The sequence below is a fragment of the Eurosta solidaginis genome, chromosome 1 (assembly GCF_040869045.1).
Source record: "Eurosta solidaginis isolate ZX-2024a chromosome 1, ASM4086904v1, whole genome shotgun sequence".
NCBI lineage: Eukaryota > Metazoa > Arthropoda > Insecta > Diptera > Tephritidae > Eurosta > Eurosta solidaginis.
The window spans coordinates 275,362,201-275,377,565 of record NC_090319.1 but is presented as its reverse complement, the minus strand read 5'-3'; the positions used below and the strand labels follow the sequence as shown (position 1 = coordinate 275,377,565).

The 15,365-nt window shown below is 34.7% G+C and overlaps 1 protein-coding gene across 9 annotated transcripts in view; it reads right to left on the bottom strand.

The window, feature by feature from the left end:
• Nucleotides 1–13,890: 13,890 nt before the first annotated feature.
• The window catches only part of PK2-R2 (Pyrokinin 2 receptor 2), a 432,630-nt gene continuing 431,155 nt past the window's right edge, over nt 13,891–15,365 (bottom strand). For all 9 annotated transcript variants that reach the window (XM_067760841.1, XM_067760842.1, XM_067760843.1 and 6 more), the window contains one exon: nt 13,891–15,291. In XM_067760841.1, the coding sequence (XP_067616942.1) occupies nt 14,212–15,291 (1,080 nt within the window). In that variant the 3' untranslated portion in view covers nt 13,891–14,211. The remainder of the gene's footprint in view (nt 15,292–15,365) is intronic.

Sequence of the window (15,365 nt, the reverse complement as noted above, 5' to 3'; positions counted from 1 at the left end):
ATGATAGTGGCACAGCTCCATTTCTTTTGAAATGTTCTTACATTCATTTTTGTAATTGAGATAATTGTATGTTTTTTTCGATAGACTTAAGCCAAGAAAAAAATTACGGCTTATATGCGCATTTGGATTTTCTTTTAATGATATTTTAATTATATTGCATTTATTCCACAGCGTATTCAACACATGTATTTAAATATACTATTATTTTAAATTATAAATAAAATTTAAATACAATATAAGTCAAGGCGAATTCAGTACCAGGTGTTGTTATCCCAACAGTTGATTGCTTCTTCTTGATTATTTTCCATACAAAGCCTTCTACAGCAATATGTCAGTTAATCGAAATCAATGAAAATTTTCTTTCGATTTGACATTCTTCTGCACGGCGAATTGGTTGATTTCGCTTTGCCACCACCTGGTATGGATTCGCGTTGATATAAGTTAACGAAAAATAGGCTACCTACTTAGATATACTCTTACATGTACCTATAGTATATTATATGTTGTATTTTTGTTGTATAAAAGCTATTTATAATTAATCCAAGTAAAAAGCAAACAGCTCTACTAAAATATACGAACATTTTATACATATTGTTTATTGCTAAATACTAAGGTGGCTCCGAGATATTTATAAAAGTATATAACATATTTATCAGGAAATAATGTTTTGCTATTTTCATGCGTTTAGTATATTCTTTTTCAACTTGTAGTAAATTTTTTTTAATAAACCCCGCCAAGTAGCTTAAAATTTTGAGCCACCCTAAGGTATACATTTGTTAGTACTCGACTCTATATGCATACAATCCATCTACACAATTCTATTTAATCGCTAATACTATAAAAACGTTATTAATTTAAAGGTATAACTATAATTTACTAAACTTAAGTAACATATTATTCGTTAACACTTAAAAGTTTAAGCATCCTAAGAAATTCACAACTTTGCTTTGTTTAATTTTAAAACCTAAATAGGAGCATTAGAGATTAGGGTGTGGAAGATGCTTAAGTATCTACCCGCCCCTAAAAAGCATGGTGGAATCACCAGGTGAAGAAAATAAGTAAATAGAAAAAAATATATATTTATATAGATATACCCTATCTGAAACAGTACGGGTGTATTTTCAACGGTCAGAAGAGGATACAATTTTTACCCGTTTTGAAAAAGTGGGAGTAGAAAAATAAATAGCTTTCTACGGCAGACATTGCAGAAATTGTTTCTTTTTTTCAGCTTAACAGTTCTTAACGCAAAGGCGGGATGCTAAAGACCAGCGCGAGTTGAAATTACTTTTAGCATTGAATAAAAAAAATCTATTTGGCCACTAAAACTGTGTGGAGCAGTAAATTTCTATGCGTGCGGCTAACTAAACTAAGCTCAACTTCAACTGCAGTTGAAACTTTCACTGAAAAACCGGACGTAATAGGGAGAGGTGTTATTCTTATACAGTAAAGGGATATTTTGCAAAATGTTAAGCTGTCATATGCGGAAAGAAACATCCTAGTCAGATTGAGTTATTACTAAAATAACGCTACGAAACATACCTTTAGGTTGGTTCTGAGTGACTCAGAAATGGAATCGTCGTTTGTATGCAATGGAAAATTCAATAGCCTGCGCTCAACCCGATTGAGAATTTGTAGAGTGACGTTAAGAGAAGAACGGCGTGCTTTTCATTTCAAAGAAGGAGCAATTTTGGCACAAGACGAAGGATTCAGATTAGACAGCACTCCAAAAGGCAAAGTTATACAAACCATGAAGGAGATACCTGTTTTTAAGAAAACAGCGCCGCTAGGTAACTGAATGGCGTACTTTGATTTCTAAGAAAAGTTTCAAACACCTATTATTTTGACCAACTTATTTTTTTTTTTATTATGATACAGTTTTCCTTCGAAGGGACGAATTTTTATGATTTTCAAATATTTAGTATAAGAACATAACGTACAATTATTATTTCGTCCATTAGTGTATATAGTACGTATTAACGTCAGTTATTCAGTTGAACTTTACTGCCTTTAAGCTTGGTCCTATCACTGAAAGAAATGGCGCTAGTAAATTCAACAAATCGGTTCTGTTGTTCTTGGCTTAACGGAGATTTGGTGAAATTGATCGAATTATGGTTAATTCGACCAAGTTCTTTGTCAAGCAACAAATTAGTTTAGTCATTTCAACAGAAGAGAAATTGTTGCTCTTAAGTTAACAAAATTCTGTAAAACTGACATAGGTATTCCTAATCAATCTAACTGATTTTTCTGTTAACACACTGATTTAACCGATCATTTCAACAGCGAACATTAGCCAATGCATAAGCAAATTTCAAAGAGAATTTTACGCTCACTGCGCTCTCTACTTTGTACTTATGACGATGGTGCCACCTGTTAAAAAAGCACCAAAATAAAAAAAACACCAAATCGAAAAAACACACAAATTGGGGAAACAACAAAAAACTGGTTTTTCAGTTATCAATGCAAAACGTAAAAACTCTTTTTTGAATTTACTGTGCATAACACTGCAACAAATTATGTGATACCGGGACACCTATTTATCGGGTACAAATTGAACGGATAGGATTTTTGTAAAGTTAGTAGCATTTTGTTCAAGTTTTTACGAATTTTCATTCATGTGAACGACTTTAATACGATAATAAAAAAAAACTTTTTTTAATGTTGATGTTTTCGACAGCATAAAAGTTTGAGTTGTTCTGGAATTGTTTCAAAATAAAGTGTTACGAGAATTAAACTTGCCGAGTTACATGTAAAGTTACTCCAGTGATGAATTACCTTTCCGCGATTTGATTCTTTACTTTTCTATAACTTACAAGTTCTCTATTTAAAATGTTATGTCAAACATTTATACTAAAAGTTTTGTTCGAAAAATCAAGTGAGGCAACTACATGCGAGAGAAGAAATTGAGAATGAGCTGAGCTGCAACTGAAAGAATTGAGAATAAGTTTTGTGACACCTATTTTCATTTCTATTTGCAAAGCGAAGTTCAACACTATAAACTAAATAAATTATAAAATATAACTGATTCAAGGTTCGATTCGAGCTCAAAGTCAGAACAATAATTTTTTCTAATGATAGTTATTGTTATTTTTTAATTTTTCTAAATTTGAAAAATTGTATTTTGTTTTTGGGATAGTAAGTAGAAAATTTTTCAAACAACCTGCCATAGCTGCGCAGATAGATCCATTTCGAAGGGTGCTAAGCCTTCATCATCAGTACGCTTTAGGCACTCTGCGCTAACCATTTAGCTATACAGCGGTGGTGTGTTTGACTGGGAAATTCCTACTTCTATTCCTTTTTACCAGCTATATTTATTCAGTGTTGCGCCATCTGTTGCAAATCACTGATAATGCTGGATTTGTTTATTGTCAATTACTTTGTTTTGACATTCCCAAATGCTTATGGTTTATTAACAATTTTTTTTGTTTTTATCGGCCTATTGATAAATGATTAAAGGTTCAATTCGAGCTCAAAACCAGAACAAACAAACCACCGCTGTATAGCTAAATGGTTAGCGCAGCGAGCCTAAAGCGTTCTGATAATGAAGGCTTAGCACCCTTCGAAATGGACCAACCTGCGCAGCTATGGCAGGTTGTCTGAAAAATTTTCTGCTTCTATTCCAAAAACAAAATACAATTTTTCAAATTTAGAAAAATTAAAAAATAACAATAATTATCACTAGAAAAAATTATTGTTCTGGCCTTGAGCTCGAATCGAACCTTGAATCATTTATCAATAGGCCGATAAAAACAAAAACAATTATAAAATATAAAATTTGGTGAAAGTGCGTTTAATAAAACAAAATAATAAAGTGTATAATGTTTAATATGTGCCAGCATATTTGACGTACGCCCAATTGAAGTTGGGTTAGTAAGTGCGTACATATGTATGTATATGCAGCAAGCATGCGTATTAGGGCGGGTCGATTTAAAAATCGCTCATTGCTCTGTGAAAATCGTATTCTAGGGATCAAAATAAGAAACTTTGCCGAAGGAACCATACCTCAAAAACGAATTCTGATCTCCCCCCCCCCCCCCCCCCCCCCCCTTTGGATCGAACTTTTGGGTAGAGGCAATTTCAATTCTACCTGCTGTGTCTTGTGGTGGCTTAAAAAAACAACACAAGCAATTTTACGATCTGCAATTGTGTCACAGTGATACCTTCATTTTTTAAAACGGTTGAATAAAAAACCCACACAACTATGTTTACGACATGCAAATGCATCACAGTGATGCCTTGGTTTTAAAAGGGGGTTGTAAAAACGCTAATTTATAATAATTTTTTTTTAATTTCTTTTCTATTACTAAATTAAATTTATTATTTCATTTACATATGTTCTGACTAAATAAATTTCTAAAGAGAAAAATAAACTCCGAAAAGAAAAAACATAGGCATTTCAAAGTGGGATTTTACAAAATTTGCCCCTACGACCCAAAGGGGGGGACATCAGAATTCGTTTTAGCGGTATGGTTCCTTCGGCAAAGTTTCTTATTTTGATCCCTAGAATATGATTTTAACAGAGCAATGGGCGATTTTTTTGCCTCCCCGCAAATCGACCCGGCCTAATACGTATGTATGTATTCACATATTTACGTATGTATGAATATGGCAACATAGGTATTTTCGTACAACGCTGTCGCAACAACTTTTTTGTTCATTTGACTACTAAAACGGTCAATTACGAATCAACGATTTGTGCGCAGTTGATTCAACATCTCGTTGCGATGGATAAAAATTGACAGAAATTTCGGTTGAATTGACCTATTTCGGTTGATTTTACCAGTCTTTTTTTTCAGTGTATAAAACTTTTAGTATTTTCCAAGAAAAAGCAGTTTTTCTATAACAGAAGTCCTGGCACCTAATTGGGGCTGTTTCGTTTTGGCCGTCAAACAAATTTTTATAACACTATTGACACATTCAGACTATGTGGGGTCTTTATTGGCCAGTTCAACCTGGACTACTGACCATTGAGGCACCTAAATAAGTTTTGGGTGCGACCATCGCTGTCGTAATGCTGAAAAGTACAGATAGTTTGTTTTTACAGAGACCTGTTTAAATTTTTTCTGGTTCAAAAAATATCAACAATATAAACGCAATAGTTTGGCACTGCCTTGCTTATGGAAGCCAACACCGAAGATACCCAAATGATGAATCTCTTTAATTGAATCGAGCAAATATTTTCACCTAGTACGTTAATGTGAAAAAATTTATTAAAATTAGTATATTTTACTATTGAAAAATGCAAAAAATAACACATTTTCGGGGTGCAACATTGGTGAAAAATTTTCAGATAACCGAATGACAGAACGGCGTACTTCACCTGGTTATTCCACCATTCTGAAAAGTATCTTAACGTGTTTTTTGGGTCTATTTTGAGTAACTTTGTTATGTTTTGACACTTTATAGTTTTCTGAAATATTTATAGAATAAGATCCCAGGGCCAGCAAACGTTACTTATTTTCTGATAAATAAATAAAGGTCAAAGGTAACAAAAAACATTTTTTCTCAAATATCTTGATTTCATAAGCCTTACTGTGCTTTTTTTTGTCTATTACAAAGTTGTAGAACATGATATTCTCTACACATATTGTCCATAACACACGAACTTTAAATAAAATAATGCGCTATCCCAGATCCTTGCTTTATAAAACGAATTCGCTTAAATATATATGTGACCTGGAAGCATGAAACGAACCTATTGTGCGAAAACAAATTTTCGAGAAAAACGCGTTAAAATTTTTTTTTAGCTAGACTCTGTGTAGCGGCTGGCCATTGTGAACTAATTTTGTAATTAAAATTTAATTAACTTCCCGATCCGATTTGGCTTTAAATGCGATGTGTGAAAAAACTAAGAAAGATAGAAAACTGCGGTTTGTTCCTATAAGAATCACTCAAAAAGTGAAGAACGGTATTTTCGCACAATAGGGTCGTTTCATGATTCCAGGTCACATATATATTTGAACTGAGTTTAGAATCTCAACTAAGAAAATTAAAAAATTTGGAAAAATGGGCGTGACACCGCCCTCTTGTAGAAATCACCCTGTTCCGCAGAAACGGTTGACTCCATAAAGACATTTTTCGGACCAGTGTTGAAGAGAATGTCATGGGCTGCACCTTGCCCTTAGAAAAAACTATTTTTTGTGACCCTTGGCCTTGAGTACCGAAAAACTGGCAGAAGATCCAAACTAGCGGGTATGCATACCTTCATAGTACGCACTAACAATACTCTTTGCGGCACATTTTGTTAATCAGAAAATCAATCAGAAATAGGTAGCGTCTGGCAGCCCTGAGATTTAGGACTGTAATTGCAATGTACTAAAGTACAAAATTGTGTGTTTTAAAGAATTTCTGAAAGAAACAAGTTAGTTGATTTGTTATATAACTCAGTATTCTCATATTTTATCCCAAGTATCTTTTATTTATTGAGAAAAATACCATTGACTTCGAAATGCTAAAAGTTGTCAACGAAATTTAATGGTCTTTCTTTCACGGCTGAATTTAATGATAATTTAATTTCTGTGTGTACTTTATCGTCGTTCAAATACTCGTTCAAAATACTCAAAGTATGTTTATGGAGCTATCACGCTGGATTTATATGGCCACAAGGTTATGTTTTGTTTTAGAATAATGGGCAGTGTCATGGACCCGGGCGAGCTTGTTCCGAAAATATTTTGTTAGGGATAGGCGTAGATAGCGGAATAGGGATAGAAATAAGGATAGGGATAGGAATAGTGATAGAGATAGGGATAGGAATAGAAAAAATAATAAGAATAGGAATAGGGATAGCCATGAGGAAAGGGAAAGAGTTAGATATAGGAATAGAGATATCACGTGCCCAGATTAGAATTTGGGCGTAATTCACAAACCTTATAATAGGGACAAGCACTAAAAAAATTCAAAAGCATGCGGCCCACTGTCAATGAGCAGATCGTAAATTACCAGTGCATCTGGCGGTCAGGTTATTCTACTATCTGTCAGAACTTTACAAAACCTGTATAAGAGAAATTACACACATCATTTCATTGTCGGCATCAAATGCACTTTGAAAGTGCGATAAAGAGCTTCATGTATACTGCTATGCCTAAGTCTAATTTCGCTTTTGGAAAGTACCTGATGATGATGATGATGATGTACCATTAATATTAATGGGCATACTATAAGTTCTGACAATTAAGGGCTGGATAAAGAAGCGACAGAAGTGAGTCTTACTGTAAATAATAACACACGGCGAACTTTCGTTTCATATTCGTAACAGTGAGACATTTTGTGCATTTGGGAACCAGCATTAACGCCAAAACCAATTACGACCTCAGAACAGAAGAAATAGTTCCTCGCGGAAAAATTGGTTTGGATGACCTAGTAGGTGTAAGGAGATGGTGCTATTTTCCGAAACGTACCGGATTTGTATCCGAAAAAGTACTTCGGTTAGTCTGCTTATCGCTACAAAAAGAAGAAGAACCTGGAAACCCCAAAAATAATTTTAATATGTATATATATTATTTAGTAAGTGCTACTTTATATTGATTAAGCATTCTAGAAGAAAAGTCTTCTCTTGACTATAAAAGCCCTGTCCTGGGGTAAACATAGCGTTGGAATTTGCTCTGTATTCTTTGTCACAGAAGCGCTCCCACAACATCATCATTCAGAAATTGTCGCTTAAGCACCTAACCTGCCTCTCTCAACTTAGTGAAGGTCTCTCCCTCCTCTGCTTACAAACCATGGTGGAACGATACAAGGTGGCAGCAATGGTCAGCTGATTATAACCTTTTTTTATTTGATTTGATACATCAACTTCCGGAGCAGTACGATTTTGACATTTGTCCATCGAATTTACAAAAACAAAATACATGGAATTTTTATTTATGTTTGTAGGTATGTCACCATGCTGCCACCTTGTATCGTTCCGTCTTGTTACAAACTGCGATGACGAAACCTGCAACTCAATAGCTATTTATAGCAATAATACAAAGCATCTCTTTAGGAGATAACTATTAACCTTTTAATTTTTCCTACAAATTGGCTGGACAGGACCTACTTGTTTTATGCCTACTCCGACCGGCATTTGCAAGGCAGATAAGTTTTCACTGAGAGCTTTTCATGGCAGAAATGCACTCGATGTGGATGACGGAGCATGCTACCATCATACCACTCAGTTCGTACTTTATTCAGATCACGACCTCCACATCCATTACAAGTCAAATTTGTTACATTCTAATTGAAGGGCGTGATTTTATTTTATACTTAAGCTATGACGTGTAAGTAGGGTTTTATTTAATTTCTGTAGACATGATAAGAAATAGAAAGTGTTATGCATGTGTATGTACAAAAGTAAAAAGCAAATCATAAGAAAAATCATTAGACCAAGCGAACTGTTTATGTCATACTGAAGTACTTATAAAGTGCTTCTCATTCTTATATAAGCGGACCAATGCATATGTCTTCAAGAGTGATGGAACTCAATCAGCCCAATTCTAAATATTCCCTCAGAATTTTGTTCTCGCGGATTTTTTTATTACCGCAGAAAAATTCCTCCAATTCTTTTCTCCTAGGGAGAACAAAAATTGGGGAATATGAATTTCGAATATTCGAAGTCAGCTGTTTTGTCAATTGAAATTACGTTGCGCATTTCTTATTTTGTTCAAAAAATTTAAAATTTAATTCTTGTTGCGATTTTGTTCGAAATTAAGAAATAAAGTATAACCAATGCACAGTATTGCATGTCATATGGTATTCACTGAAATGAGTAATGAATTGCTGCTACAACAACACCAACAGAGGAGCATAAGAAGAAGAAGACGGCCGGATAACATAAATCCGCTGGAGTTGCCTGCTTCCATTCAGCAAAGCAATTTTCTGGCGTCTTTCGTCATATGCGAAAATCTATTTAAGCCCACTTAAAAAATCTTTGAAAAATTTCTGGATGACTGCATCAAATTTACCAAGAGCTGTTCCGTTGCTTATGCTATACTTTTCGACTTAAAATAAATAATATTGCTGTCGAATGTACATACTTTAGCACACATTTGTACAAATAAGTGTTCTTCCTTAAAAGAACCAAATTACTTTAACTATTTTGAATAACATTTAAAGTTGCAATTTTTCCAAATTTTAACTAACGATTTTTCTTTCGCCATAGCTTTTGTGATATTCACTTACTCAGTTTTAACATAGCTAACGACGAACCCATTGAGCTCAATTCTAAACAAAAATTCCTTGCGATTTTTTTCACTTCTCCCATTCCTCGCATTCTAATTAAAAATTCCTTGTGAGTTTTTTTACTTCTCCCTTTCCTCTTATTTTGAACAATGTTCGAAAAAGCGGAAACTGGTTATGGGAGAAAAGTAGGTATTATGAATGTGAATGAGAGGGAGATTTCTCTGACATTTCTTAGGAGTTTTTTCACTTGTTAGATTAAAGGGAATGCATCAAAATAGTTAAAGAAAATTGGTTCTTTTAAGAAAGAACATTTATTTGTACAAATTTGTGCTAAAATATGTACATTCTACCACAATATTCTTTATTTTAAGTCGAAATGTATATCATAAGCAACGGAAGAGCTCTTGGTATATTTGACGCAGCCATCCAGAAATTACGCAAGAATTTTTTCAGAAGGGTTAAATATATTTGGGCATATGATGAAAGACGAATTCAACTCGACTTGTCCGCCAGAAAATTGCTTTGATGAATGGAAGCAGGCAACTCCAGCGAATTTATGTTATTCCGCCTTCTTCTACTTCTTATGCCCATCTGTTGATGTTGCTGTGGCACATTAATCATTTCAGTGAATACTATATGAAATACAATACTGTGCATTGTTTATACTTTCATCTTATCTATACTTCTTAATTTCAAACAAATTCGCTTTTCAATGCGCAACGAAATTTCAATTGACAAATAAGCTGACTTTGAACATTCGAAATTCCTATTCCCCAATTATTGTTCTCCCTAGAGGAAAAGAATTGGAGGAATTTTTTCGCGGGAATTAAAAAATCCGCGAGAACAAAATTCCGAGGGATATTTAGAACTGGGCTGATTAACTTTATAGCTGAGTTCCAATGAGCACTGATCCAGATCCCTATAAAAATTTAACATGCATCCTGATATTTTTCTGGATCAATTTTGATAAACGAGAGGGTTCTGTAGATTTAGTTTTTTGTAGTAGATTTATGAAGCCAATTATTTTTTCTTTGTATCACTTACGATATTAACCAACTTTTTTCCATTCGATACACCATAAATTATTAAGGTCATAAAATGAGTACATTTTTAAAAGACGACACATTTGTCATGTCAAACTATATAGAAATAACAAACTTTTCTTCAAAATTTCAATTTACAGCAACGAACTATGTTCAATCTTATTAGAAATTACTTATTCCACAAAAAAGGTATTTAATCATATGATTGAGTTGGGCCAAATATTTGCTTAGCTATTTAATATGAATTTGGAGCTTTTAGGCCGATTTAATTAAATAAAACAAGTTTATTTTTTTATTTCCGACGCGTTTCGACACATTTTCGTGTCTTCCTCAGGGAATCTATTTATTAAATACGAAAAACATATATGTTACATATACAATAATTGGTATTAGTGTTCAATATTAAATCACTTACATTATTTAAACCAGTGGTTTTTGTCACATTTCTTTAAAAATATAAGTACACATATTAATAACAAACAAATAAGAACAATAATTAAAAATCACACCGATATTTGCTACATTAAAATACCGTCTATTAACATTAAAAACAATATTGCACTTGTCACCTCCAGGTATTTAATCAAATTTGAATAAATTCACTCTTAAAAGTCTCTTAAGTTGAAATCGCGCATGATAATGCTAAGGCTGACTGCTAAAATTCATCTAAAAGTTATTGTATGTCCTAAATAGTTTGTTCTCAGACTTGAAGAAAGCATTGATGGGGTGTCGAGTGGAAAGAGTTGGTAAATACAGACACCTTACTGCAAATGTCTTTAAAGGCTACTAAGTAAAGAGGGTTAGCTATCGAAATTTATCAAACAAAACAAAATCAACAGAGCACCCGAAATTGATTCAGATAAATATCGGCTGCCGTGGTGTGGTGGTAGCGTGTACCACACGGTGGGTCCTGCCTGGGTTGAGTTCCCGGGCAAAGTAAAATCAAAAATTTAGAAACAAGTTTTTTAATTACTTTAAGAACTAAAAAAAATTTAGAATTTTCTAATCGAAATCGCCCCTCGGATGTGATTTGGCAAATACTCCGAGTTTGTTTCCGCCATGAAGCTTCTCAGTGAAAATTCATCTGCCTTGTAAAGGCCATTCGGAGTCGGCATAAAACATTTTGAATTGAAAGGAGCACTATGGAAAGTGGAAGAGAAGCTCGGCCTAATTTCTTCGCCGGTAAATCGCGCCAAATACTTTTTTTATTTTTATAAATATCAGGATCATAACGTTGTTATTGTATGTGAATGTTAATTGTTTCGAGAAGCTTGGATCAGTGTTAAATGGAACTCACCTAATAATATTTGATCGTGATTCAGAGCAGGATAGTTCATTGATACGCCCTTTATATGGAAGAAGAATGGTATCACAGCTAATCCCGTTTTCAATCTAGTACTACAGTGGAATTCACTAACTCTTTTAACCATATTCAGTTTCGATATATTATAAAACCGATAGCTGTAACGATTTCACTATTCAGAATTCAAATCTTTCGATAATTCTTCTATTAGCCCTCTATGAAGTACTTATTACATGTGTGTTTGGGATACACGCTATAGTTTTACTGGGAAATTCAAGTTTGTACATATAAATGTTCATATGAGTAATGCTTATATTTCGTTTTTATTGTGTTTGTCGGGATGCGCTAACAAATCATGCAGATAAGTGGCCTCGCGACGAGGCAAATGGTTTAAATTAAATAGACGCAAAAAAAAAAAAAAATACTTTACAATAATTCTGCTGTAAGTGTAAATAAAAACTAATATTTTGTAGAACCTACATACATACATACATAAGTCGGATGATAGGGAAGGCTCAACTTTTTGTTCACATTCGTCCCTTTTTCTTCTAGATTTTCCAATTTTATTTCAACTTTGCTTTGTGTCAAGATTTAATTTTCTACGAGTGTTAAAATTATGTGGGAAGATAGTAAACGCAAGAACCCACATACAAAAGTACGTCTACTACAAATAACACCATGCTACAAAAATAAAATATTGCTGTTCAAAGAATACTATTCTAATTTTTGATTAATTTATATGATTACACTAGTCGACAAAATGACAATACCAATTTTTTGTATATAGGACGAAACTAATTTGGTAAAGATTGATTCAAAAGTTAATACACCGTTTTGCGAAGTTAAGCCGGAGTCATTGGTGCCGTATGTCGTATCGCTGTATCCGTATCCCTAATGTAATCAGCTGTTTATCGTTACGACGGTAAACCAAAACCCAATTGGTTGGCTACGATACGGTTACGACCTTAGCGGCACCAATAATCGATTGCATTGATTCTCATAACGTTGGTCGAATCAGCTGTTAAAAGGTTACCGATACGGTTACCGATAAAGCACCAATGTCTCCAGCTTTAGCCTCCGAAACATCCTATATATTAGCTTCCGAAGCTGAAAACTGGGACCATCTTAATAAATTTTTGTTTTATTATACACAGCTACACAACAAAAAAAAAAAAACAAAAAACAAAAAAAAAAAAATCGGTGGTGGATCTGGCAATGCGACGCTTGTATTCCCATACATTTGAATATGATGCTATCAGAATTGGCCTATCGGGTTCGTCTTCAACCCTAACTTGAAAAAACTCTCAATAGCTAGTGCTTTTTTCCCGTTTTTCCAATCCCTACATCATCTACTTTAACTTTTCCTCTACAAAGAGCTCAATGCCGAAGAACAGAATGGACGGATTCCAATAAACTTTGGCAAATAGTTAGTTGTTAGTATGGAAAGAAAGAATTAGTATAACTCTGAGTCTAATTGACCGAGTGGTCTAAGAAATTTTGCAAAAATGAGGAAAAGAACCCGCTCTCTCACTTCGCGGATACTTCTAGAGCTTTAAGGATGGTTTCGGGACTGTCACTGGATGAGTTCGTGGTGATTTACGGTGTTTTTGCGGATAATTTCGGGACTATTTCCGGATCATAATATTTTTTGGATTATTGCGGAATTTTTTGGGGCTGAGTTGAGTTTTCAATGAACAGCTTTTTATTTCAGAATTACACAGGGAGTGTTTGCCAAACCACTGCCAAGTGGTGACCCCGTTTAGAAAAACTTCTTTCTAATTGAAAAACATTTTTTCAAACGTTCCAATTATTTCTGTTTTTTTTGGTGCTAATTTATTGTTATTTCAGGACTATTTCGGAACCGTTTGGAGATTGCAATCACAACAATCTCATGTTTGCCATCGGATAAATTTTGAAATACTTTCGACATCATTTTGTAACTATCTCCGAACAATCCCGTGTCGGTACTATTTCGGGATTACTTATTTCCAGATTATTATTATTATTTTTGTTGTTTTTTTTTTTTTTGATAATTTCTATACTATTTCGGGACAATTTAGGATATAATTTTGATACTTTTCCGATTTTTAAGGTTGTTCACAGGTTAACTTCAGGCCATTTCGATACCATTTCGGGACCATCTTTGGGCCATTTCTGATATTCAAATTAATTCAAAAATAATTTCCTTTTTTTTTAAGTGTCTGCGAATATGCCAATGTTTCTTCCTTCCGTTAAGTTATCATAAAACTGGGTGGAATTTTCCCAAATTCTCTAACGTTTGACGTTTGTTTTCACGAAGGATTTACAAGATTTTAGAAATATTAAAAATACGCAGAGATAGAGGTAGAGGGATTGAAATGGAGGTGGATGGATAGGGATAGAATAATTAAATTTAATGTTTTTTATTTTGCAACTAACCATCTACATAGTTATTTTGTCAGCACAGTGTAATCGTAGCATATACATATCGTAAATATATACGTCTGCATATGTGGCCACATTTCTTATGTACAGTGACATATGTCAATTTCAAAATAATTTATGACCTCACTTCGCATGTACAAATCTCCTCAAGTTGACTGAAAAACTCTTCAAGATTTATATTCTCATCCTTTCTTTCTTGCAGTTATTCAAGTGTACCTTTAAGTGTGCGTGTGTATGTGCTTTATAATGCTTTAGGCTGCGTGTATGTTTTTTTAAGTGTCACTTTTACTACTTTTGCGCCGCCATATCGCCATTTAATGTCGACTCGAGTATGACGGGCGCCGTCGCCGCCGCCGATATGCTACGCATAAGTGCCGCACGAGGTATTGGCGTACCAGCGCGACTCAAATGTGTATGCGTGGCTGAGGTGGTATCTCGTCGCGTACGCTTCTTACCACCACGTCGGCCATAATTGAGCTCTTTTTTACGACCACGCCAATGAAATAAGCCATTGAGGGTGCCAAGTGTTTTATGCGTTCTTCCGCCATTTGTGCCGTTACGCACATGCTTCTTTTTATCATTTTCATAGGCCATAAATGGTGAGTCAGGCACATTAGGCGACACGTCTACGTTCTTGGTACGCATTAGCTCGGGTCGTGGACTTGCTTGTGCTAACAATGCGTCCTGGTCACGTCTGCTGATTATTCGTGAAAGTTTGAGACGCGGACGTGCCGTCGTTTGCGTGTCAACTTCAGCTATTGTATTAACTAGTTGCAACGGTTGCACAGGCTGGGTAATTGTTGAATGGCGCAGCATTTTAAGGTTAGTTGAGGATACGGGTTCCTTTAGCGAATCGTTGTCATCTTCATCGATGTAATGTGTAGTTGAAAGCTCAAATTGGCTGATCGAGCTATCCCATTCTTGTGAACTAATTGACTTCAAATCATCGCCATTAACTAGTTGACCTTTACGCGACGCCCCATTATAGGTAATACCGTTGCTGATAAGCGAGTGTTGTAAATTATTGTTTCTATTTGAATTTAGTATGGCAGATTTTTGGTGGGCGTGACAATAACTGTGTCTTGTACACAATTCCATGTCGAGTATTAAATTGCTATCAGCTCCGCAGGAACGTTGTGATAATTGTGACTGCAGCTTGTGATTTTGTTGCGTTATTGTGGCGGCATCAGCACTAGCAGTGCTGTTGGCTTTATTTATGGCAGTTTTTTCATGTAAGGTTATTGGAGATTGCGAGCCAATGGAGGTGTAAAGTGATGAACGGATAGCACTAGTATTATTGATGCCAGCTACACTATTACCCATTCCAGTACTGCTGCTTAATGTTGTTGTTGTTGTTCTGATGCTATCCTGCAGAGAAAGATGATGATGACTTGGGTAACGATAATGCAATTGCATAACACAGTAAGAGTGGTAGTGATCGA